General features: G+C 60.3%; 2 protein-coding genes across 4 annotated transcripts; one reads left to right on the top strand and one right to left on the bottom strand.

Moving 5' to 3' along the window:
- Positions 1-13,667: 13,667 nt before the first annotated feature.
- On the bottom strand, positions 13,668-17,161 carry LOC129198340 (class I histocompatibility antigen, F10 alpha chain-like). Its single transcript, XM_054807569.1, has 8 exons — positions 17,083-17,161; positions 16,072-16,335; positions 15,045-15,320; positions 14,695-14,967; positions 14,511-14,612; positions 14,331-14,357; positions 13,999-14,031; positions 13,668-13,818 (listed from the first exon to the last, which is right to left on the bottom strand). Exons 1-8 carry the CDS (start codon positions 17,144-17,146, stop codon positions 13,805-13,807), a joined length of 1,053 nt encoding a protein of 350 aa, XP_054663544.1. The 5' UTR covers positions 17,147-17,161; the 3' UTR covers positions 13,668-13,804.
- Positions 17,162-18,162: 1,001 nt separating this feature from the next.
- Positions 18,163-21,235, top strand: LOC129198366 (C-type lectin domain family 2 member B-like). 3 transcript variants are annotated; one of them, XM_054807630.1, is made up of 6 exons: positions 18,163-18,217; positions 19,086-19,343; positions 19,670-19,753; positions 20,157-20,329; positions 20,589-20,689; positions 20,852-21,235. In XM_054807630.1, the coding sequence occupies exons 2-6, from the start codon at positions 19,205-19,207 to the stop codon at positions 20,973-20,975; spliced, it is 621 nt and encodes a 206-aa protein (XP_054663605.1). In that variant the 5' UTR covers positions 18,163-18,217; positions 19,086-19,204; the 3' UTR covers positions 20,976-21,235. The 3 variants fall into 3 exon arrangements, with proteins under 3 accessions (XP_054663605.1, XP_054663604.1, XP_054663606.1); XM_054807629.1 differs by having other exon boundaries at positions 18,190-18,217; positions 19,030-19,343; XM_054807631.1 differs by having other exon boundaries at positions 18,197-18,217; positions 19,089-19,343.
- The last annotated feature ends 1,630 nt before the right edge of the window (positions 21,236-22,865 follow it).

Genomic DNA, 22,865 nt, shown 5'->3' with positions numbered 1-22,865 from the left:
TTTATTTTGTGACTCATGACTTGGTGACATAGATGCGGAACCTCAGGTCCTTGTGTGGGGGATGGAGCCTGAAGTCACCTGGGATGGGTTGACCCTGGCTGGAGGCCAGGTGCCCCCCAGAGCTGCTCCATCACTCCCCCTCCTGTACTAGACAGGGCAGAAAAGTGTAAGGAAAGGCTGGTGGGTCGAGATAAGGACAGGAACAGATGACTCAGCAATTACCATCATGGGCAAACAGACTCATCGTAGAGGAAAAAAAATTCATCTAATTTATTACCAAGCAAAAGAGAGTAGAGCAATGAGAAATAAACCCAAATCTTAAAACACCTCCCCTCACCCCTCCCATCTTCCCGGTCTCAACTTCACTCCCGATTTCTACCTGTTCCAGCGCAGCATCACAGAGGGATGGGGAATGGGGGCTGTGGTCAGTTCATCACACCTTGTCTGCTGCTCCTTCTTCCTCAGAGCAAGGCTCCTCACACTCTGCCTCTGATCTACCATGGGGGTCCTTCCATGGGAGACAGTCCTCCACCAACTTCTCCAACGTGAGTCCTTCCCATTCTTCACCAACTGCGTCCCCCACGGGGTCACAAGTCCTGCCAGCAAACCTGCTCCAACGGGGGCTCCTCTCTCCATGGGGCCACAGGTCCTGCCAGGAGCTTGCTCCAGCATGGGCTTCCCACGGGGCCACAGCCTCCTTCAGGTGCCTCCACCTGCTCCAGCGTGGGCTTCCCACGGGCCACAGCCTCCTTCAGGTGCCTCCACCTGATCCAGAGTGGGGTCCTCCATGGGCTGCAGGTGGAATCTCTACACCCCCTCATCCTTCCTCCATGGGCTGCAGGGGGACAGCCTGCTTCACCATGGTCTTCACAACGGGCTGCAGGGGGATCTCTGCTCCGGTGCCTGGAGCACCTCCTTCTGCACTGATCTTGGTGTCTGCAAAGTGTCTCACATCTTAATGTCGTTGCAAAAGCTGTTGCTATTTTTTTTTCTCTCCTTCATATCTCTGTTGTCCTAGAGGTGCTACCACCATCGCTGATGGGCTTGGCCTTGGCCAGTGGTGGGTCTGTCTTGGAGCCGGCTGGCATTGACTCTATCAGACACAGGGGAAGCTTCTAGCAGCTTCTCACAGAAGCCACCCCTCTAGCCCCCCGCTACCAAAACCTTGCCACGCAAACCCTGAACATCACCCCACAGGCAGGAATTCTGAACTGGAAATCGAGCAGCCTGGTGCCTTCTGCAGATCGTCCCCTTCCGGTGAGCGACTTTTCTTTCCGCAGGGGATTTAGAATATTTCCTTTCCTTTAGAGTCTTGTCAGGGATTTGGAATAAATGCTGGTGAGGGGGAGTGGGGCAGAGCAGGGGGCTGCACCAGGGGAGCCGTGTCTGGTGCTGTCCTGCCCTGGAGCAACGGTTTGTTCTGCCATCAGGGTGCTGGTGCAGGTGGTTTGGTGGGATTTCCGGAGCCTCTTTGGGGGCAGGTGCAGCCCTTCTTCCCCATCCCCTCTCCAGCAGCTGTAATCCCCCATCGCCCTCCCTCTGCCTCCCTTCCCCTCCCTCTTCTCCAGCTCCGGACGCAGATGTGGCTCCCCGCGAGCCCTGGGGGCCTCCTGAGTTATTTGGTGACTCTGCACGTCCTGCGGCTGGGATCAGGTAGGGATCCTGCAGGGCTGGTGGGGGGTTTTACCCACTCCGGGTGACAGCTGTGGGGCAGGGGAGCTGCTGTGGGGTGGGGAGAGCCGAGCCCAGAGCTGGGTCCCGCATGGGTTTGGCTTTGCCTTGGGCTCTTTCTGCAATACGTCCCTTGCCCTGGGGGCACCTTCGGTCCCGTCCTGCACCGCTCCCCTCAAACGTTTCTGGCTTGCAGCAGGGCTGGCTGGGGTGGAGGTCGTTTTCTGGAGCAGGTTCCCGCTCCCAGGAAACCTCTTTCTCCTTCCAGTCCTCCCACTCCCTCTCCACTTTCTCCAGTGTCTTTAGACCACAGGGAGGGCAAAGCAACGCCCATGGGATGGAGCGTGCACCAAGGTCACGCCAAGCTCACCCCTTGCCATGCAATGCCCCTAAATTAACGTAGGCGCAATCTCCGTGTCTCTGTGTCCTTCTCCATCACCAAGCTGACTTCAGTGTGCTGGGACCAGACCGCCCTCTCCAGGTCACCGTGGGGCAGGATGTTGTGCTGCCATGTCACTTGTCCCCCAGCGTGGAGGCTCGAAGCTTGGACATCAGGTGGATCCGGCATCCATTCTCTGAAACGGTGCACCACTACTGAAATGGAGAGGACCTGTACAGGGAGCAGATGGAGGAATATGTTGGGAGGACAGAGTTGGTCAGAGATGGTCTCTCCAGTGGACGCCTGGACTTGCGAATCTCTGGGTTGAGACCCTCTGATGATGGTCAGTTCGTCTGCACTGTGACAGATGGTGCCTCTTATGGAGAAGCTATGGTGGATGTGGAGGTGGCAGGTTTGTGGTGGGTGCGGTGTTTGCAGGGGCTGGTGCGTGTGTCCCTGGGTTTGTGTGTCCCTCCCAGAGCTCTGTCCCATCCTCAGGTGTGTGGATGAGGTGCCGAAGGAGAGGAGCCGTTGAAAGAGGTGGGGTGCGAGGGGGCTGTTGCCTGCAGTGCCTGCCCAGGAGAGAGCACGCAGGTGGTGCTGGAGGTGGTTTTGGGGCAGAGCCACATGGATGTGGTGGCTTTGCTGGGTGTGCGCGGTGTCTGTGAAGGGTGTCCTGGTGATGTTGTGAAGGCCGTGGGGACAATGTGCTGAGCAGCTCGTTGTGCTCAGAGCTGGGGCTGCCAGCCAAGCCAAGGCTGGGACCTGACGCTGTTAGGTGTGGAGTTGGGAAGAGACCTCTTCCTGGCTCTGAGCAGCTGGATCTTTGCTTTGGCTTTGCCCTTTGTGCCGTAGGAGACCTGGCCCGTTGTCTGGAAGCGTTGGGGCTTCTTGAACAAAGACGGGTGGGTGCTGATGCTGCCTTGAGGTGCTGAAGCTCGGCAGCTGGGTCTTGCTGTGCCGGGCTGTTTTGTGGGAGATCTGGGGTTGTTTGGCATCAATGCTTTGCAGTTCCTGTGCAAGTTGGGGTGGTTTTGGTGGCCGGCCCTGTAGCCCTGGTGGGACCTGTGATGTGTCTGCTATCGGATTCGGTCGTCACCTTTGAGTTGAGTCCATCCCACACTGACCCCAACCACGGGCTCTTCCCCAGCCACAGGCTCTGTCCCTCAGCTCTCCCTGGAGGCTTATGAGGACGGAGGCATCCGGGTGGTGTGTCGATCGGCCGGCTGGTACCCACAACCGGAGGTGCTGTGGAAAGATCCCGATGGGCAGCGTCTCCCCTCAGTCTCCCAGGGACATTTCTGGGATTCAATGGGCCTGTTTGACATCGAAGGCGTCATTGTTGTGTCCAATGGGAACAGACATGGGAAATGGTCCTGCGTGGTCAGGAACAGCCGCCTCAACCAGGAGCAGAAGACGTCCCTGCACATCTCAAGTGCAACGATGGCAGCCAGACCCTGCGGTGCCGGCAGCAGGGCTGGGGTTTGCTGCGTTGCTTTGAGCAGCTTTGATCTGGGGTTCCTGGTGCAAGGTGTGGGGTGTGGGGGCATGGGAGGGGTGTGCACCTTCACAGCAGTTCTAGTGCACGAGAGAACCAGAGCCTTGTGTGCTTCAGGTGAGCATTGGTATGTGCAGGGGAGAGAGAGGACTATGTCCCCTTGAGGCCAGGGCTCCCAGGACAAGGGGCTTGTGAGCTCGAGCTTTGGGGCATTTGTCTTTTTCTTCTGCTGCTCAAACACGGGACTCTAAAACCATCCCTTTTCCTGCTAATGTTTTGGTTTCTCAGCTCCCTTTTTCCACAATGCCCGTCCCTGGATGGTTGGTGTGGGGGTGCTCCTCATGCTTTCACTTGTGTTCCTTGGCCTCGGTGCTTATCTGTGGAGAAGGAAAGGTAAGTGGTGTCAGAAGAATGTTTTGCCTTCACCAAAAAGCTCTTTGGGCAAAGGAAGGAAGGGCACAAGGACACACGGTGGGGTGTGGACAGGAGGACAGGGAGCATGGCCAGACCATCTCTGGCTGGAGGGAAGGTGCAAGAGACCCTCTTGAGATGTTCCCAGGGATGAAGCCAGGTACTGTCCTGACCCCCTCTTCCTCTGCCTTTGCTTTTCAGTGCTGCAGTCCAGAGAGCTGGGTGAGTCCTTCTGGCCCCTTCCCCCAGCAAAACCTCCGGGCAAAGGAGCCCCCCTGGGAGGGACTTGGGTTTGGATGGCTCCTGAAGTTACGGCTGAACTCCAGAGTGCCTGGGTGGGCTGACGGGGGGATGGGCTGGCAGGGATCCATTCCCTGGTGTCTGGGGTTTTTTTGCACTCCCCAAAGAGAAAGAGTTGAGGGTCAGCCCAAACTCTGTCTGCTCCTGTGGGAGCAGCCATGGGATGAGAAGCTGTCCCCTCTGATAACTTATTGGTTTTGGTTTTGCCTTCCAGCAAAAACAGATGCATTACTGGGTGAGTGTCCATGATCTCCATCACCGAGTGGGGTGCTGTCCCTGACACTCTGTACTCAGACCTTTCCCTCCTTGCCCATCCTCTCCATCCCTGCATCCCTGGGCCCTGGGAAAGCCCAAGGCGATGTGCCTGGGAGGGTGGGCAGCTTGGGCAGACCAGAAATGGGTTGTCCCCTCTCCCCTGCCTAGAGCCCTGAGTACCAGCCATGGGACGTGACCAGGCTGGCAGGGAGCCATTCCCAGGTTTTCGGAGTTTTTCACATTCCCCAAAGAGAAGGAGTTGGGGGTAAGCCCGAAGTCTGTCTGCTCCTGTGGGAGCAGCTATGGGATGAGAAGCTGTCCCCTCTGATCACTTAGTGCTTTTGGTTTTGCTTTCCAGAGGAACAAACTGCAGAACTGATGGGTGAGTCTCTGTGAGCTCTGTCACGGCATAGGATCCTACCCTGGGCTTTCTGTGCTCGGCCCTTTCCCTCCTTGCCCGTCCTCTCCATCCCTGCATCCTCCAGCTCTGGGAAAGCCCAAGGCGATGTGCCTGGCAGGGTGGGCAGCTCGGGGACACCAGCCCACGCCTGGACCCTTGCCCCTGCCCAGAGGTGCTGGGAAATGGCTGGGGGATGTGACCAGCTCTTGTCTCTCCTTGTAGCCTGGAGAAAGTTTCTGCTTCCCCAGAATCCAGGTAATCCCGTATTTTATTGCCATTCTGGGTGGTTCTCCTCCCTCTCCTTGTGTGCAAGGGGCATCTGGGCTGGGCAGTGCCCGGGACTGGCCGTGCCTGGGTGTGTTTGGTGACTCAGACACCCCAGCCCAGGGCACTAGCCTGTTCTCCAGCGCGTTTTCTTGCCTTTCCAAGGCATTGTGAGTGGCATCCCTGAGGCCAAGAGGAGCCCTCTGCCACCCCCCTGAGAGCCCGTGCACTGCCCAGACCCAGCCACTGCCTCCCCATGCTGCTCCTCCCTGCTGGGGCTGCAGCCCCACCGTTGCCTGTTCCCAGGGGACCCAGCTGGGCCGTGGCCGTGCTGGGGCCGGCCCCGTCATGGGCATCTCTAGGAGGAAGGAGATGCCCCGTGTGCTGCCCCACGGGGCAGAGCCTGGCCCCAGGGTGCTCAAACCCTGCCCACGACGCAGCTCTGCCCCTGATGCTCTGGCTCCTCCTGTCCCCTGCAGACATGGTGACCCTGGATCCAAACTCGGCTCATCCTGAACTTGTCCTGTCAGCAGATGGGAGAAGTGTGAGAAGGGGAAGAGCACGGCAGGACCTGCCCGACACCCCTGAGAGATTTGACACTCGGTGCTGTGTGCTGGGCCAGGAGGGGTTCAGGGAGGGGAGGCACTGCTGGGGGGTGGAGGTGAAGGGGGAGGTGGGAGGTGATTCCTGGTGGGCTGTGGGGGTGGCCAGGGACTCTGTGGACAGGAAGGGGGATGCGGACCTGAGCCCTGCAGGAGGGATCTGGGGACTGGGGCACTGCGAAGGGCACTTTGTGTCTCTCAGCTCTCCTTGCACCTCCCTGTCCCCGATCCCCGTCCCCAGGAGATTCTGGGTCTGTCTGGACTGCACGCAGGGGCTGGTGACTTTCATTGATGCCGACAGCGGGGTCGAGATCTTCACTTTCCCACCAGCCCTGTTCAATGGAGAGATCATCCGACCCTGGTTTTGGGTGGAGACAGAGGAAACCCAGCTGTGCCTGAGGGACAGCACCTCCTGCACCCTCTGCCCCCCTTCCATCCCCACCACAGTCCTGGACAGCCCCTGCCCTGCTGCAGACACTGCCCGCTCTCCTCTCCTCTCCTCCATCCCGCAGGAGCACATATCCCTCTCTGCCCTGCCCAAGCCCAGGGAGCAGAGGAGCAGTGAAGGGCCGGTGCTGGTTTGAGCTGGGCTGGAGTTTATTTGCTTCATAGTAGCTAGTATGGCACTCAGGTTTGGATTTCTGCTGGAAACAGTGTTGATAGCACAGGGATGTTGAAGGGGTTGCAAGGACAGGTTTGCTTGCAATATGCTAGATTGTATTTATAGCTGTTACTGCTGTTTAGGTATTGGTTGGCAGGGTCCTCTGCTTGCCATGGGTCTTGCTTGCCTTCCTGGATGGTAGAGTCTGGTGCATGTCAGCAGCTGATTTTTGCTTTTGCGACTCGCTGTACTGCCGTACTGCTGATCATGGCACTGTGCTGTGCTGGGAACACTTTGCTAAGAGCCATGGCCATACGTGTGGGCTGTGCGATGGCCAGGGCATCGTTGTTGTTCCTGTGCTGCTGCACCGGACAGCCTGGAACTGCATTTTGAGCTCGGGTCGAAGGGACGGTGACCCCAAAGTGCCTGTGGCCATGAAGAAGTCCAGAGCAGAGCCCCTGCCCTTCTGCAGACCCTGCCCGCTCTCCTCTCCTCCATCCCGCAGCAGCACATGTCCCTCTCTGCCCTGCCCAAGCCCACCCTGCCCAGGCACAGCACCATGGCCTTCAAGAAAGCTTTGTGGGTGACCATGGAGTGTGGCCGTGCTGGTTCCTGGGGGCTTTTTGTCCTGATTCCTGCCTGCCCGCGAAGGGCATTTGCAGCCAGCGCACTTGGAGCAGTGGTTGGAGCAGGAGCCTGGGGGCAGCTCCCTGCAGGATGAGCACGGGGAGTGGGGGTCAGAGGCGGGGGGCACTCACAACTCAGGCACCCCCTTCTCTTCCTTCTGGGCACCCCCAAACTTTGCCAGCACCCCCTATCCCCAGGATGCCCCTGCTCTCTCAGCATCCTTCTACACCACACAATCCTGTTGGGAGCAAGAGTGATTTGTCTTTCCCTAATCCCCTTCCTCGCTGGGCACTCAGGACAGGCGGCTGTGGCTTGTTGCTGCTTTTGGGGATTGGGCTGAGTGTGCGAAGGCATCTTGGTAACCGAGGGGCTTTAGTTGCAGCAGCAGAGGAACCTTCTGAGTGGAGAAAGACTTTCCCTACCTGGGGCTCTTTTAGGGTGATATTTAGCAATATTGATTGCTGTGGCTGCTGCTGCTCCGTGGTTTTGGTACTGTAGCAGAGCCAGGGACTGTTGGCTGGGGTGGGGTGGGATGGGAGGGTGCCGGGAGTGGGGTGGAAGGGTAGCCGAACCCGGCAGGGCATGAGAAGGGGTGGGGGACACACAAGAAGCAGGGACTGGGGCTGCGGGAATGAAGAACAAAGCAGAGCCCAGGCAGCCTGGGTGCTCGCAGCCGGTACTGATGCTCGGACCCTCTCCCGGTGATGCCACATCCCTGTAGGTAATGGGCAGAGGATGGCCGGGGCTGGGGCCGAGATCCCCCCACTGCACTGAACTGGGGGGTTTGTGGGCCATCCTTCTGCTCCCCCTGCCCTCTTTTGAAGCTGGACTCTGGTAGACAGCCAGGCAGACGTAAGGTGTTGTTAGGACTGTTTAGGCGTCTAGGTGAGTCTGCAGCCCCGGTGTCAGTGGGGCTGTGAAAGTGCCGCTGAGGGAGGTTTCATGGTGGAAACTTTGGGCACTGAGTGTTGTAGCCAAGTCCCTGCTCGACTTTGTGATGTGCCTGAAGGAACAAAGCTTCCCAGCTGTGTGCTGGGGCTGGGCAGCCCAGGTGGGTGCCATGAGGCTGGGGCTGGGCAGCCCAGGTTTTCCAAAGGCTGGAGGTGGGCAAGGGCCAGGGCAGCTCTTTGTGCAGCGCCTGAGGCTGGGGCTGGCCCTGCTGGGCCAAGGGCTCTAGCTGGGGAGGGGGCTGCCTGCCCTTGCCTGCCCTTGCCAGCTGGCCTAGGAGGGAAGGGAAGGGAAGGGAAGGGAAGGGAAGGGAAGGGAAGGGAAGGGAAGGGAAGGGAAGGGAAGGGAAGGGAAGGGAAGGGAAGGGAAGGGAAGGGAGGGAAAGGGGCTGCCGCCACAGGCAGCTGCCTCCAGCAAGGAGCAGCCCGTCCCTGTGGCAAGGAAGGATCCCTCCCAGCAATGCCTGACTTCACGCACCACCAGCACACAGCGCCGGGAGCTCGGTGCCTCCGTCGGCCGCGTGCGTGAGCTGCCGTGCGTCCAGGAAGCCTGGTGGGAGAGGAGCGTGGAGGTACCCGCCACCTGCTCCTGGGTGGGCGAGGGTCGGGCAGCCGGCACTGTGGAGGAGCAAGGGGCGGAGGCAGAGAGAGGCCTCGGGGTGCTGTAAGGTCTCCCGTGGGTGAGTGTACTTTAATGCCTTGCAGCTACGAAGGGGTGGAACCCATCCCTATTTCCGTAGTGACAGGGGGATCCCAACAGTTGACTCTGCTGGAGGCTGAAGTGAGTCTAACTGGGAATGAGTGGCAAAAGCCCCCCATTGTGACTGGCCCAGAGGCTCCGTGCATCCTGGGCATAGACTACCTCCGGAGAGGGTATTTCAAGGACCCAAAAGGCTACCGGTGGGCTTTTGGAATAGCTGCCTTGGGAGCGGAGGAAATTGAACCATTGTCTAGTCTGCCCGGTCTCTAAGGACCCTTCTCTTGTGGGGTTGCTCAGGGTTGAAGAGCAACAGGTGCCAATCGCTACCACAACAGTGCGCCAGCGGCAACACCGCACCAACCGAGACTCCCTGGTTCCCATCCATAAGCTGATTCGTCAACTGGAGGGTCAGGGAGTGATCAGCAGAACCTGCTCACCCTTTAACGGTCCCATATGGCCAGTGCAGAAGTCCAATGGAGAGTGCAGGCTGACAGTAGACTATCGTGGCCTGAATGAATTCACGCCGCTGATGAGTGCTGCTGTGCCAGACAAGGTGGAACTTCAATAGGAACTGGAGTCAAAGGCAGCCCAGCGGTACGCCACAATTGATATTGCTAATGCGTTTTTCTGAGTCCCTTTGGCAGCAGAGTGCAGGCCACAGTTGGCTTTCCCTTGGAGGGGTGTCCAGTCCACCTGGACCCAACTGCCCCAGGGGTGGAAACACAGCCCCACCATTTGCCATGGCCTGATCCAGGCTGCATCGGAACAGGGTGACGCTCCGGAGCACCTGCACTACATTGATGACATCATCGCATGGGGCAACTCAGCAGAGGAAGCTTCTGAGAAAGGGAAGAAAATAATCCAAATCCTGCTGAAAGCTGCTTTCACCAGAAACCAAAGTAAGGTCATGGGACCTGCACAGGAGATCCAGTGTGTAGGAATAACATGGCAAGATGGGCGTCATCGGATCCCAATGGATGTGAGTAACAAAACAGCAGCCATGTCTCCACTGACCAAGAAAAAGGAAACACAAACTTTCTTAGGTGCTGTGGGTTTCTGGAGAATGCACATCCCAAATGACGGTCTGATTGTAAGCCCTCTCTATGAGGTGACCTGGAAGAAGAACGATTGTAAATGGGGCCATGAGCAACAACAAGCCTTTGAAGAAACCAAACAATAAATTGTCCATGGAGTACCCCTTGGGCCAGCCTGGGCAGGACCAGATGTTAAAACCAAAAGTACTCTACACCGCAGCCGGGGAGAATGGCCAGACCTGGAGTCTCTGGCAGAAAGCACCAGGGGAGACTCAAGGTGGCAAAGGCAAACCCATCTGTGGCATTGCTTTTGCTCAAGGACCTGGGTGCACCTGGTGGGTGATGCGGAGGGATGGGGAAGTCCGATGTGTACCTCAGGGGGATTTGGGTTTGGGTGAGAATAGCCGATGATTAAAATTGTATGATGTTAATTACTAAATAATATTGCATGTCATTGCTGTTCTGATTGCTGTGTGCCGTAATAATGGCATTACAGTAAGAATTATCCAGATTAATGATGAACTTTGATGAAACTGAGCAAGGTGCAGAGGTGATGAAACCCGAACTGGCTTTAGCAACAACCGCCCAGCAACTTCCTCGAGATTGATGTCTCAACCCACAGCGCTTCAGCGTGGACCGTGCCAGATGCATCAGCTAGGAGCTCTGGATGCAGCAACCCAACAGCACCCACCATCTCCCCTGCCCTGGGAGACTGTTATGACAGATGGAGCCAGAAGTCATGGACTAAATGAACTCAACAGACATCTTCTGGACATTTATGAATATTTTACCTACACTTCACAGTCCATTGACTAAGGGAATCATATCTGTGTGTATATATCAGAAGACAGGAAAAACAGTGGTGATTAATTGCAATGTCTTGGAAAGTGTGGGACCTGGATATGATGTAGATGATATAGAACAAGTGGGGGATCCTGTCCTGGTTTTGGCAGGGATAGAGTCAATTTTCTTCCTAGCAGCGGGTACAGTGCTGTGTTTTGGATTTAGGATGAGGGTAATGTTGATAACACACCGATGTTTTTAGTTGTTGCCAAGCAGTCAAAGACTTTTCAGCTTCTCACACTGCCCTGCCAAGGAGAAGGTGAGGGGCAACCAAGAAGCTGGGAGGGGACACGGCCAGGACAGCTGACCCAAACTGGCCAAAGGGATGTTCCATAGCGTATGACATCATGTTCTTTATATAACTGGGGGTGGGCCAGTAGGTGGGGCAGCTTGGGAAGTAGCTGAGCATCGACTTCAGGTGGTGAGAAATTGTGCTGTTCATCACTTGTTTTGTATACTATTGTTGTTGTTATTATTGTTATTCCTTTTCTGTCCTATTCTCAACCCACAAGTTTTACTTCTTTTTTTTTTTTTTCTTTTCTGATTCTCTCCCCCATCCCACTGGGGTGAGCAGACAGCCATGTGGTGGTTTTAGCTGCCAGCCGGGTTAAACCATGACAGAGGGACCCCATGCTGGAGTAGAGGAAGAGTGTGAGGAGTCCTCCACCTGAGGAGGAAGGAGCATCAGAGACAAGGGGTGATGAAGTGACCACAGCCCCCATTCCCCGTCCCCCTGTGGTGCTGGGGGAGAGGAGGGAGATAAATCAGGAGTGAAGTTGAGCCTGGAAAGAAGGGAGGGATGGGGGGAAGCGGGTTTGAGTTTTGTTCTTATTATCCTACTCTGATTTGATTGGGGGGACAGAGGGACATGGTGGGGGACATGGGGACACGGACCTGGCAGGGAGGGCATGGGGGCATGGTGAGGGGACATGGCACGTGGACATGGGGACATGGCAGGGAGAGTATGGGGAGGGCCGGGGACACTGCAGGAGGGGGTGTGGGGGTGTCACCTCTGTCCCCCCCAGGGCGTGTCCCTGGAGCTGCACCCCGGGGAAGTGCTGGCGGTGGTGGCCCCCCCAGGGGCAGGGAAGAGCACCCTGGTGTCCCTGGTCCTGTGCCTGCGCCCGCCGGGGGCCGGGCGGGTGCTACTGGATGGTCATCCCCTCCCTGACTACCAGCACGCCTACCTGCGCTGCCAGGTGCTGCCACCGCCCTATCACACAATGTCCCCACTGGTCCCCACTCCCACCCCTGTGTCACCAGCCACCCCCAACGGGTCCCCACTGCCACCCCCGTGTCACCAGCCATCCTCACCATGACCTCGCCAGCACCCCGTGTCACCAGACATCCCCGACGCATCCCCAGACATCCCTACCACATCCACAGGCCGCTTCCACCGTGTCCCCACCACTTCTCACGCCATGTCCCCAGCCATCCCCACCATGTCACCAACGCATCCCTGCCGTGTCCCCAGATGTTCCCCCTGCTATGTCCCCAGCTGTGTCCCCAGCCATCCCTGCCACGTCCCTAGTTGTGTCCCCACTGTATCCCGATCCCCGCCATGTCCCTGCCATGTCACCGCTGCATCCCTGCTGCATCCTCGGCTGTCCCGTCCGTGTCCCTGCCAAGTCCCCTGCCACGTCCCCTGCAGCGTCCCCATCCATCCCCACCATCTCCTTGCCCCATACCCACCCTGTCCCCAGCCATCCCCACCAGGTCCCTGCCACATCCCCAGCCATGTCCCCCCTACTTTCCCCCGACGTACCCCCACATCCCTGCCATGTCCCCAGCCCTCCCCTCCGCTGCAGGTGGCGGCTGTCGCCCAGGAGCCGGTGCTCTTCTCCTGCTCACTCCACCGCAACATCACTGTCCCGTCCCACTCAGTGGGTGAGGTTAACTTTTTAATTCTCTGTGCGGTAATCGGGAGTAACGACAATTACTCGAGAGGTTCAAACATCACAAATTTACTTAAAACTCCGCGCAACTACAAAAGATAGCGGCTTGGCAAAAGTTATAACAAACAGCACAGGAACAGCAGCGTTGCCCTGGGCACCTGCCAGCCTGGGTACGTTGCCATTGCTGTTATCAAAATGTTCCCAGGAACAGCACGGTAAGGTGATAAGCAGTACGGCGAGCAGCAAAAGCAAAAAGCAGCCACTAACGAGCACTAGCCTGTAACATACAGTAAGGCAAGCAAGGCCCAGGGCAAGCACAGGAAGCTGCCAATTAACAGCTAAAGAGCAAGAACTATAAATTCAATGTAGCATATTCCAATCAAATCTGTCATTATCTTGAACCCTTCGAGCCCCACAATGGGTGCCAAAAAGGACTGTCGGGGTTTTACCCCAGCCAGCAGCTGAGCACCACGCAGCCACTCGCTCACTCCCCCCCATCGGGATGGGGGAGAGAATTGGAAGAGTAAAAGTGAGAAAACTCATAGGTTGAGATAAAGACAATTTAATAGCTAAAGCAAAAGCTGCGTGCACAAGCAAAGCAAAGCAAGGAATTCATTCACCACTTCCCATTGCAGGCAGCTGTTCAGCCATCTCCAGGAAAGCAGGGTTCTGTCACGCGCAACGGTTACTTGGGAAGACAAACGCCATCACTGTGAATACAGCCATCTCCTCACCTTCCCCTTCCCCCAGCCCCTTATAAACTGAGCATGACATCATATGGGATGGAATATCCCTTTGGTCCATGGGGTCAGCTGTCCTGGCTGTGTCCCCTCCCAACTCCTTGGGCACCCCCAGCCATCCCGCTGGCGGGGCCGTGCGAGAACCAGCAAAGGCCTTGGCTCTGGGGAAGCACTGCTCAACAACAACAGCTCCAGATAACAAACACGTCTCTCGGTTATCAACACTGCTTCCGGCACAAATCCAAACCATAGCCCCATGCTACTGACTATGAAGACGATTAACCCTCTCAGCTGAAACTGGGCTAATATGAGGAAAATTAACTCCATCTCAGCCAGACCCAACGCAATCCTAAACACCTCACCATGCTGGGCTGCTGTGAAGAAAATCAGCTCTATCTCAGATAAAATCAGCTCAGCCCTCGACCCAAGGCTGCCAGAGCATCCCAGGCATCGGGATTTTAAAAGTATTGTAAAGAAGGCAGTTCACCCAGCCAGAAGAGCCACAAGCGTAGTGTGGTGGGCAGGCGCAGCGTGACCAGCTCTCTGCGGGCAGCTCCCAGCTGCCTCCAGCACCTCTGTGTCCAGCCGGTGAGAGGGCAGGGGGCCGCATCCAGCCCCCCAGTCCCTCGTGGAGCGGTTAGGCGTTCATCACTGCAGGGACCAGAGGAAGAGACAGTGTCACCCAGGGCCGCCTCCCTGTCCCCAACCCTCTGCTCGGGGGGTCTCAGCGTCCCCCTCCCGCAGCCCGGCGTTGTTCTGGCCACGGGTCCCACGGGGGAGCACAGAGAGCTGGGGTTGCCCCCGTCCACCCCCCCTGGTCCCATGCCGTACCTTGGGCCGAGCTGCCAGATCCCCCGTCCGTGCCTGCGAGGGAGAAATAGCCGTGAGCTGCCAGCCCCCTGCTCGCTGCGGGCTCAGTGCACGTGCCAGGAGCTGGCCCGGGAGCCGTGGCCACGCTGCAGCCACCGGGAGAGGAGGATGGCACCGCGAGCACCGGAGGGGAGACACCACCTCTGCCACACGTCCCCGCTACGGGGCTGTAAAGAGGGGCAGCACAGGGAGGACGGGGGATGGGGAAATGCCGGCAGCGGCCAGAAACCGGAGCCACGAGACCACCCCGGCACTGGGCAGCGGCTGGAGCCAGACCTGCCCCCGGTACTCACTTGACGCCATGCCGTAGCCCTTCTTCCCTGCAGAAAGAGAGAGGCATCAGCATCCACCACGCTTCACCGTCAGGCTCGGGGGCTCCCCAGAGCGCAGCAGCTCGTGCCCAGAGCCCCTCCTGGACCCCCGGGCCCTGCCTTCCTCCCACACCCCTCTGCCTCACCACCCCGGTGCTTTACCTGATCTCTGCTTCAAAATGACGACTCCAGCGATGATGGCGATGACAGCCAGGATGGCAACAATCACGCCCAACACGATGGCCAACAGGTTGGACTCCGACTCTGGGGGAGAGCAGGGTTGTGAGGAGGGGAAGGGGAACCACCCCAGCCCACCGCTCCACGTGCCCAAGGCCACCGGGCTCACCCCACGCAAAAAGCCCGGGCTCGGGCAGGCTGGCGTGCTCCACGCGGCACCGGTACTTGTCCTTCTCCTCCGGGCGGGCCGTGATGGAGGCCCAGGTGTAGTAGGTGCCGTCGCTGTTGGGCGTGATGCTGCCCCGCTCGGTCTCGTGGTCCCTGACCTCGCCGTCCTTCAGCCAGCTGACGGTGATGGGCCGCGGGTAGAAGCCGTAAGCGCGGCAGTGCAAGGTCAGGATCCCGGGGGTCTCCTGCCCCGACACTCGGACCGTGGGGCGCTCTGCGGAGGGGGTGGCGGTGAGGGCTGGCACACGCGCCCACGCTGGCCGGTCCCCGGGGTCCCCGTCTCGCCCTCACCTTTCTTCTCCAGCACGGCCTGCCCGTAGCTCACGTATTTCCTCAGCCACTCAACGCAGGTGTTCTGCAGGTAGTGCTTCTGTCGCTCAGCGACAGTCCCGTCCGCTTCCCACTTCCTCTTGGTGATTTGCGCTGCTGCGTCCGCCGCAGTGAACGTCATCGTGTCCATGTCAAAGGCGATGAAGTCCCTCCCGACGTAGGCGTCCTGCCAATACCCCCTGGTGCTACCATCCTCCAGGAGGTCACAGCCGTACATGCGCTGCAGCGTGTGAGCCCCTGAAACACGACCAGGGAGACGGGGCTGAGGGGCTGCCACAGCCCTGGGCCTTCAGTGGGGCATGGACCCCCCAGCAGCACCCCCCACTCCAGCCCTGTGTGAGGTCCGGGGGGATCGGGCACCAGCACCAGAGCTGCCCCCCATCCTGCCCAGGGCCCACAGCACTCGGGGCGTCACGTACAGCCGTGATCCAGACCCCCTGCGCCCAGGGCATGGCTGAGCTGGCACCCAGCCCCATAGCACCCTGCGACAGCGACGGGCTGGGACAGGGTCCTGAGTGCCATTGAGGGGGGGACAAGGAGGTGGGGTGTGTGGGGGGAGCCCCTCTGCCTCTGGGGTGGGGGGTACAATGTACCACAGGAATGGCGAGGGGATGAGACCCCCTCCGGTTCTGGGGGTCTCGACTGCCGTGGGGATGGCAAGGGGCTGGGATGTGGTGGCCCAGTCCTGGGATGGGGTGCTGGGCACTGTGGGGCGGGGATGCGCTGGGTGGGGCGGCCAGAAGCCCCCCCGGCTCTGGGACAAGGGATCCCAAGGACTGTGGGGCTGGGACAGGCAGCCGGGACCCCCTCACACTGGGGGATAGGGTGGCTGGGAGCCCTCTGACAATGGCACCGGGCAGGGAAGGGTCGGCACAAGCCGGGGCAGGAGCGTGGGGCAGGGCAGGGTCTTGTGGGGGGGGGTGGGAACTCTCGCATCCCACGGAGCCTCCTCCCAGCCCCACAGAGCTCCGTCCCAGCCCGCACTCACCCCCGCTCTGGTTGTAGCGGTCCCGCGCTGTGTCCAGGTTCACACGGTTAACCTTCTGATTGTTCTGTCCAATCTGGGTCTGCCCGTCCCAGTACCACTGATCCAGGTTGTCCCTCATCCAGTCCGCCCCAGGCACCGTCTTCCCTGTCTCGCTGTCGTAGCGTGAAATGAGGTTCCCGTCCACGTACCCCACGGACACGAACTGGGGCACCCCCGGGCTGGGCTCTGACACCCCAATGTGGAAGTACTGCAGGGAATGGAGCTCTGCAGGAACACGGGGGACGGTGAGGGATTGGGGGGCTCGGGGGGACAGGGGTGAGGGTGCCCAAGGGGTGGGGGTCCAGGGGGGGGCAGCGAGGATGGGTGGGGGTCCCAGGGGAGCAGATCCGGGGGGGATGGGGGGCAGCTGCAGGGGGGCTGTGACTGGTGGGGGGGTGTTGGGGGAGCGAGGTGTGTCCAGGAGGGGGGTCCTGGTTCCCAGGAAGGGAAGCCCAGGGGGTCCCTGGTGTCAATGAAAGGGGGGCCCGGGGGGTGGGGGACCCCAGGTGCCCAGGAAGGGGGGTACAGGGGGGTCCCCAGCGTCAAGAAGCAGATCAGGGGCATGGGCGGGGGGGGCGGGGCCCAGGAAGGCAGACCCGGGGGTCTGGGAGGTGTTCCCAGGGGGTACTCGGTGTCCAGGGAGGAGGACCGGGGGGGTCCCCGTGCCAGGGGGGTTCCCGGTGCCCAGGAGAGGGGGTCCAGGGGGGTCCCGGTGCGCAGCAAAGAGGGTCCAAGGGGGTCCCGGTGCCTCGGGACGGAAGGGAAGGTCAAGGGGGGGGGTCCCGGTGCCCGGGAGGGTGCCCACGTGCCCAGGAAAGGGGCTCCAGGGGGGTCCTGGTCACCCGGGATGGAGGGGGAGGTCATGGAGGGGGGTCCCCGTGCCCGGGGAACGGGGCACCGGGGACCAGGAAAGGGGGTCCAGGGGGGTCCCGGCGCCAAGGAACGGGCTCCCGGGTCCCCGCCCGCGCTCACCGCTCGCTGCCCCGCCGAGGACCCCCAGCAGCAGCCCCAGCCCCAGCGCCCCGCCCGGCCCCATCGCTCCGCTCCGCTCCGGCACCGCGCCCGCACCGGCCCCACGAGCCTCGCGCCGACCCAAGACCCGCCCCAGGACCCGCCTCGCCCCGCGATTGGCTCCGCCAGAGCCCGTCCGCCAATGGCAGCCCGAGACGCTTCGGACGTCACCGGGCGCCGGGCAGATCCCGCCTCTGCAGGTTGGGGAGAAGCGAAAGCGGCGGAGGGAGCGCGGGGGGAGGGGCGGGGACAGGAGCTCCCCGGGACCAACCGGGACCCCGCCACCCCCCGGGATCCTCGGGCCGGGACCCCCCACGGGGCAGCCCAGCCCTCAGCCCCCCCCGACCCCTCCTCAGGGCCCGAGATCCCCCCGCACCCCCACTTCGCCTGTTCCCCCCCCCCCAGCCTGGGGTCACCCCTGGGCCCCCCAAGTCGCAGTTCTACACCCGCCCCCCCGGCCCTGCTCTTGTCCCCTTCCCCTGGGGCACCCCGAGACCCCCACGACCTGTCTGTCCCTGGGGGAGGGGGACACCCAGGTGCCCCACGGCTCTCCCCACCCCGGCTCTGCCACCCTGGGGGTTTATGGGTGAAAAAGCTGGGAAAATGGTACAAAAACTGGGGAGTGTGGGCACCCCCCCGGGGCTTCTGGGAGGTGTCCCTTGCACCCGCTGTCCCTCGTGTCCGGTGCCCACGGGCTCCAGTTCTTCACCAACTGCTCCAGCGTTGGGCCCTGTCGTGGTTCAGCCCCAGCCGGCAGCCGAGCCCTTTGCCTGCTCCTCCTGCCCCATGGGATGGGGAGGAAAATCAGAAGAAAAAGGCAAAACTGTTGGGTGTGGTAAGGACAGCCCCCCGCCATCACAAGTCCCCCCAGAAAGCCGCTCCGGCGGCAGCAGCCCAGCCCGCCCCCACCTCCCTCACAGCGGGCAGCGACAGGTTACGGGGGCGGGGCTAAAATATAAGTGGTCTCGATTGGCTGCTTCCCCCGCCACTCCTCACCTTTTGCGCGCTGATTGGTGGGCGAGCGGGCGGGCCACCTTTAAAGAGCAGAGCGGCGCTTTCCTCAGAGCGGTGCGGGCGCACGTGGGCAGCGGCGGAGGTAGGGGCCGGGCGGGCGGTGGTGCTCGGGCCCGGTGGTTGTGGGGTGCGGGGAGGGCTCCCCGTCCCTGTATTGCTCGCCGTGTTCCCCCCGGCTTTCCCGCCTCCCTCCTGGGGCTGCTGAGGGAGCGGCCGCTTGTGGGCCCCCCCTTGGCGCTGTGCCCTGAGCCGTGCCGGGCGGGGAGCCGTGCTGAGTCTGTGGGGCTTGGGAACCCTTCAGGGCACCGGCACGGCGGGAGCTGCTTGGCCCAGCCGCCGCCAGCACCCCTGGGGTGAACAGTGTGATGGTCTTGGGCGGGCTCGGCCTGCGCTGTCCCCGTCCTGTGCCAGCAGCGGGGAGTAGCCAGGCGCTGGGATGTGCCTGTGTCCCCCTTAGATCTGGGCTGCATCTGCCCTCTGGGGTAAAACCCTCTGGTTAAGACCATTCCCCCTCGTCCTGTCGCCGCATGGCATCACTTGGAGCTTTTCCGGCTGAGCTGCCTCTGGGCGGTGCAGGGGAGCAGCCCTGTCCTCCTGTCCCCCTTTAATCCTGTGTGCTCATCTGTTTGTAAAACAGGGCTGAGACCCACCCTCGGTATCCTCTGCCCAGGTGGGGGTGGGATGTTGTGTGCCGACTTTGACTCGGTATCCTTGATGTTTTGTTAAGGACACCCTGGGCCTCCGATTTTGGTGTCTGGGGGCTGCTGTGGTGCCTTGTTCTGCCAGGTGCACCCCGTTCCTGCCTCTCTGGGTGCTGGTGCTTCCTTCCTGTGTGTCGGCTGAGCCGGGAAGGGAGACACTCCTAGCCAGCGAGTGCCTTGCTTCTATTAATAGAATTAGAAGTCCTGGTCTGGTGTGTCCTCAGCATGTTCTTGGCAATCTCCCAATAGCAGCTGTGATGGTAAAACAAGATCTAAGCCTGGCTTGGAACAGCCTCTGCCAGCAGCTGTGATGCCTTGGGCACAAGACTCTGCTTATCACAAGCAAAGTGCTTCTACATCCCTTTCCCATGGGACAAGGGGAGGAGGAGGCATTCCCCTGTACCAGTAGGAACATGGAGGAGCCCCTGGGTCCCCAGGACGAAGAGGCATCCTCCCACACAGAGGTGCCTGGGTATCCAGACAAAAGGACACACAGAAGAGTTCTGGGTGAGTGTGGGGCCACCCCTGTGACCTGTAGGGAGGGGACAATGTCTTGGTGGTGGTGTCACCCTGGGAGGATTGGGGCTGGCAAGTGTGACGCTTCTTCCAGCTGTCTGGAAAAGGCCTCGTCTTGTGCTCAGTTCCCATCAGGTGGTCTGTAGCAGCTCCCCACCACTTCGCCATCTGTCTGGCAGCTCTCCTGCTGTGGGCCGTCCCCTAGGGGGTCCCTCCTGCGATCCCTGGGTAGCTTGTGTTGGGGGTGGCGGGGATGTGAGGGCCGTGCCTGCTCTGGGACAGCACCGTCTGTTTCGAGTGACTTTTTCCTCCCGCAGGCAAGCGGTGCGGTCCCTATCTAGCGTACGTCCTGGTGGTGGTTGTGGTCCTAGCTTTGGCTGCCGCTCTTCCTGTACAATCAGGTAAGGGAGGAGCAGCTGCCTCCTTCTGGCCCCTTGGCACAGGACCGTGTGTGCTGCCAGCAACCCGGCCCACGCAGTACCAGGCTGGATGTGGCCCCTTCCCCTCTGGGCTGGGGCAACTGTTGGTGTGGGGGGAGCGTGATGGGGCCAGGCCCTTGGAATGGCTGTGCCCCCACCCTGTCTGAGGGGTCCTGGGGAGGAGCAGGGACACCCTCACCTGTGCTGTGGGGACAGGCTGTTAACGCCTGGGGTGTCTGCTCCTTCTCGGTCCCTGGGAGCAAATTGGGGATCCCTGTGGGGGGAGCCTGTGGTTACCTCCTTCCCTGCCCTGCAGAGCTGTGTCCCCTGCTCCCTGCGGAGGAGAATCCTCTGACCTTCTTCCCTTCTCCTTTTCCCTCTCCAGCAGGGAGACATGAAGGCTGTCCAACTCCGGTGCTGGCCTGTCCTGACGACTGGGTTGGGTATCGCAACATCTGCTACTACCTCTCGAATGAGGAGGGGAGCTGGGAGTGGAGCCAGGAGTGGTGCTCCTCACACGGGGCCTCGCTGGCTGTGCTCCAGAGGGAGTGGGAAATGGTGAGTGAGGGGCTGTTGTGGCTGCGGGGGGGTGAAGGAAGGGGGTTTCCTGGGTTGGGTGCAGACCCTGGGTGTGGAGCCTGGGGCTGGTGAGCTCGTTCAGAAGCGCTGGAGCCTGTTGGAGCAGCCGTTGGGAGGGAGCTGCTGCCATCCCAGGGCCAGTGGTGGTGGTGCAGGGCTGGGGCTGCCTGCGAGGCCGGCAGGGACCAGCGTGGGGCCGGCAGCAGCTCCTGACTGTTGGCTTGTCTTTCCTACCCAGGAGTTTCTCTTGCGCCTCAAGGGCAACACTGATGTCTGGCTTGGGCTGCGGAGACAAGGCGAGCGCCTGGAGTGGGTGGATGGCAGCAGCTTCAACCAGAGGTGAGTCCCATGCGGAAACCGTCCTGCGGTGGGATGGGCAGAGGCCTGGTGGGACGTGTCTGCTGGGACTGTCCCTTGCAGGCAGCCCTTGTCCCCTCCCGGTGCCTGAGGGGACACCCGCTAACCCGATGGTACCAGCAGTGTATTTGCTTCCTGTTGCAGGATCCCGGTGCAGGGCCAAGAACCGTGTTTGTTCCTGAAGGACCATGATCTCTGGAGTTCAAGCTGCTCAAAGCAACGGCCTTATGTGTGCAGCAAGGCCTCAGTTCTGATGGGAACCACGTGAGGGAGCTGGTGGAGAAAGGTCCTTCCCGGTGCTGGGGACTGTTGGGTTTACGTGGCAAGGGTTTGGTAGTGGGGGGCTTCTCTGAGGAGATGCCAGGAGCTGCCCCCGTGTTGGATGGAGTCACTTCCAGCCGGCTCCAGGACGCACCCACTGCTGGCCAAGCAGTGTGTTTGAACCGTTAGAGTAATTGTCGTTAATTCTCTGCACGGTACTCAGGAGTAAAAAGTTAACCTCACCCTAACGCACTGAGTGGGCTGGGCCATTAAAATTGGTGACAGCCAATGTGGCTTCACTAAGAGCAAATCATGCCTAAGAACTTTGGTGGCCTTCTCTGATGGGGTTACAGTGTTGCTGGACAAGGAGAGCGACTGATGTCATCTACCTGGACCTGTGCAAAGCATTTGACACTGTCCCACACAACGTCCTTGTCTCTAAATTGGAGAGACGTGGATTTGACGGATGGAGGATAAGGAATTGGCTGGACGGTCGCACTCAGGGAAGGGTGCCTCTGGATGGCATCCCTTCCAGGCTTGAGAGGTGATGGCCTAAAGCTGCAGGAGGGGAGATGGAGATGAGATGTAAGGCAGAAATCCTTCCCTGTGAGGGTGGTGAGGCCCTGGCACAGGTTGCCCAGAGAAGCTGTGGCTGTCCCTGGATCCCTGGAAGCATTCAAGGCCAGGCTGGATGGGGCTTTGGGCAAGCTGGGCTAGTGGAGGGTGTCCCTGCCTGTGGCAGGGGGTTAGAACTGGATGGGCTGGGAGGTCCCTTCCAACCCAAACCAGTCTGTGATGCAATGGTTCTGTCCCCAACCATCCCCACCACGTCCCTGCAGCATCCCCAGCCACGTCCCCACCATCTACCCCCACTGCCACACCATGTCCCCCCCACATCCCCACCGTGTCCCCAGCTGTCCCCTGTGCCGCAGGTGGCCGCCGTCCCCCAGGAGCTGGCGCTCTTCTCCCGCTCACTCCACGCCAACATCGCCTACGGGCCGGAGAGCTGGAGCTGGGCGCAGGTGACAGTGGCAGCCACCCGTGCGGGTGCCCACACCTTCATCGCCTGCCTGCCCCGGGGCTATGACACAGGTAGGAGGTGCCCCTCCCCCTCGCTGTCCCCATGTCCCCACACTGACGGCCGTTTCACGCAGAGGTGGGCGAGCTGGGGGGGGCAGCTCCCCAGGGGACAGCGGCAGGGGGTGGCCATTGCTCGTGCCTTGGTGAGGGACCCTCGTGTCCTTGTCCTTGATGAACCCACCAGCACCCTGGATGCTGAGAGCCAGCTGCAGGTGGGAAGTGACACCCATGTCCCCTCAATTATCCTGTCCAGCAGCACCCCAGTCCCTGAGGGTCCCCCTGGGTCTCCTCTTTCCATCATCTCCTGGGTCCTTGGTCCCTGTGTCCCATTGGTCGCCAATCTCAGTGTCCCTTTGGTCCCCAATTGTGGTGGGTTGACCCTGGCTGAAGGCCAGGTGCCCACCAGAGCCGCTCTCTCACTCCCCTCATTCACCAAACAGGGGAGAAAAGGCATAACGAAATGCTTGTAGGTCGAGATAAGGACAGGGAGAGATCACTCACTAATTGTTGTCACGAGCAAAACAGACCGAACTTAGAGAGGGAATTCATCTAATTTATTACTAGGCAAAACAGAGTAGAGGAATGAGAAAATAAAATCAACTCTTAAAACACTTCCCCCCACCCCTCCCATCTTCCCAGGCTCAACTTCACTCCCGGCTTCAACCTTCCCCCCCCTCAGTGGCACAGGGGGACGGGGAATGGGGGTTGCGGTCAGTTCATCACACGGTGTTTCTGCCGCTTCTTCATCCTCAGGGGGAGGACTCCTCTCATCGTTCCCCTGCTCCAACATGGAGTCCCTCTCACGGGGTGCAGACCT

This window comes from Grus americana, chromosome 32, assembly GCF_028858705.1.
Source record: "Grus americana isolate bGruAme1 chromosome 32, bGruAme1.mat, whole genome shotgun sequence".
NCBI classification, from domain to species: domain Eukaryota; kingdom Metazoa; phylum Chordata; class Aves; order Gruiformes; family Gruidae; genus Grus; species Grus americana.
Note: the sequence above shows the minus strand (reverse complement) of the source record. Positions and strands in the feature narration are given on the sequence as shown.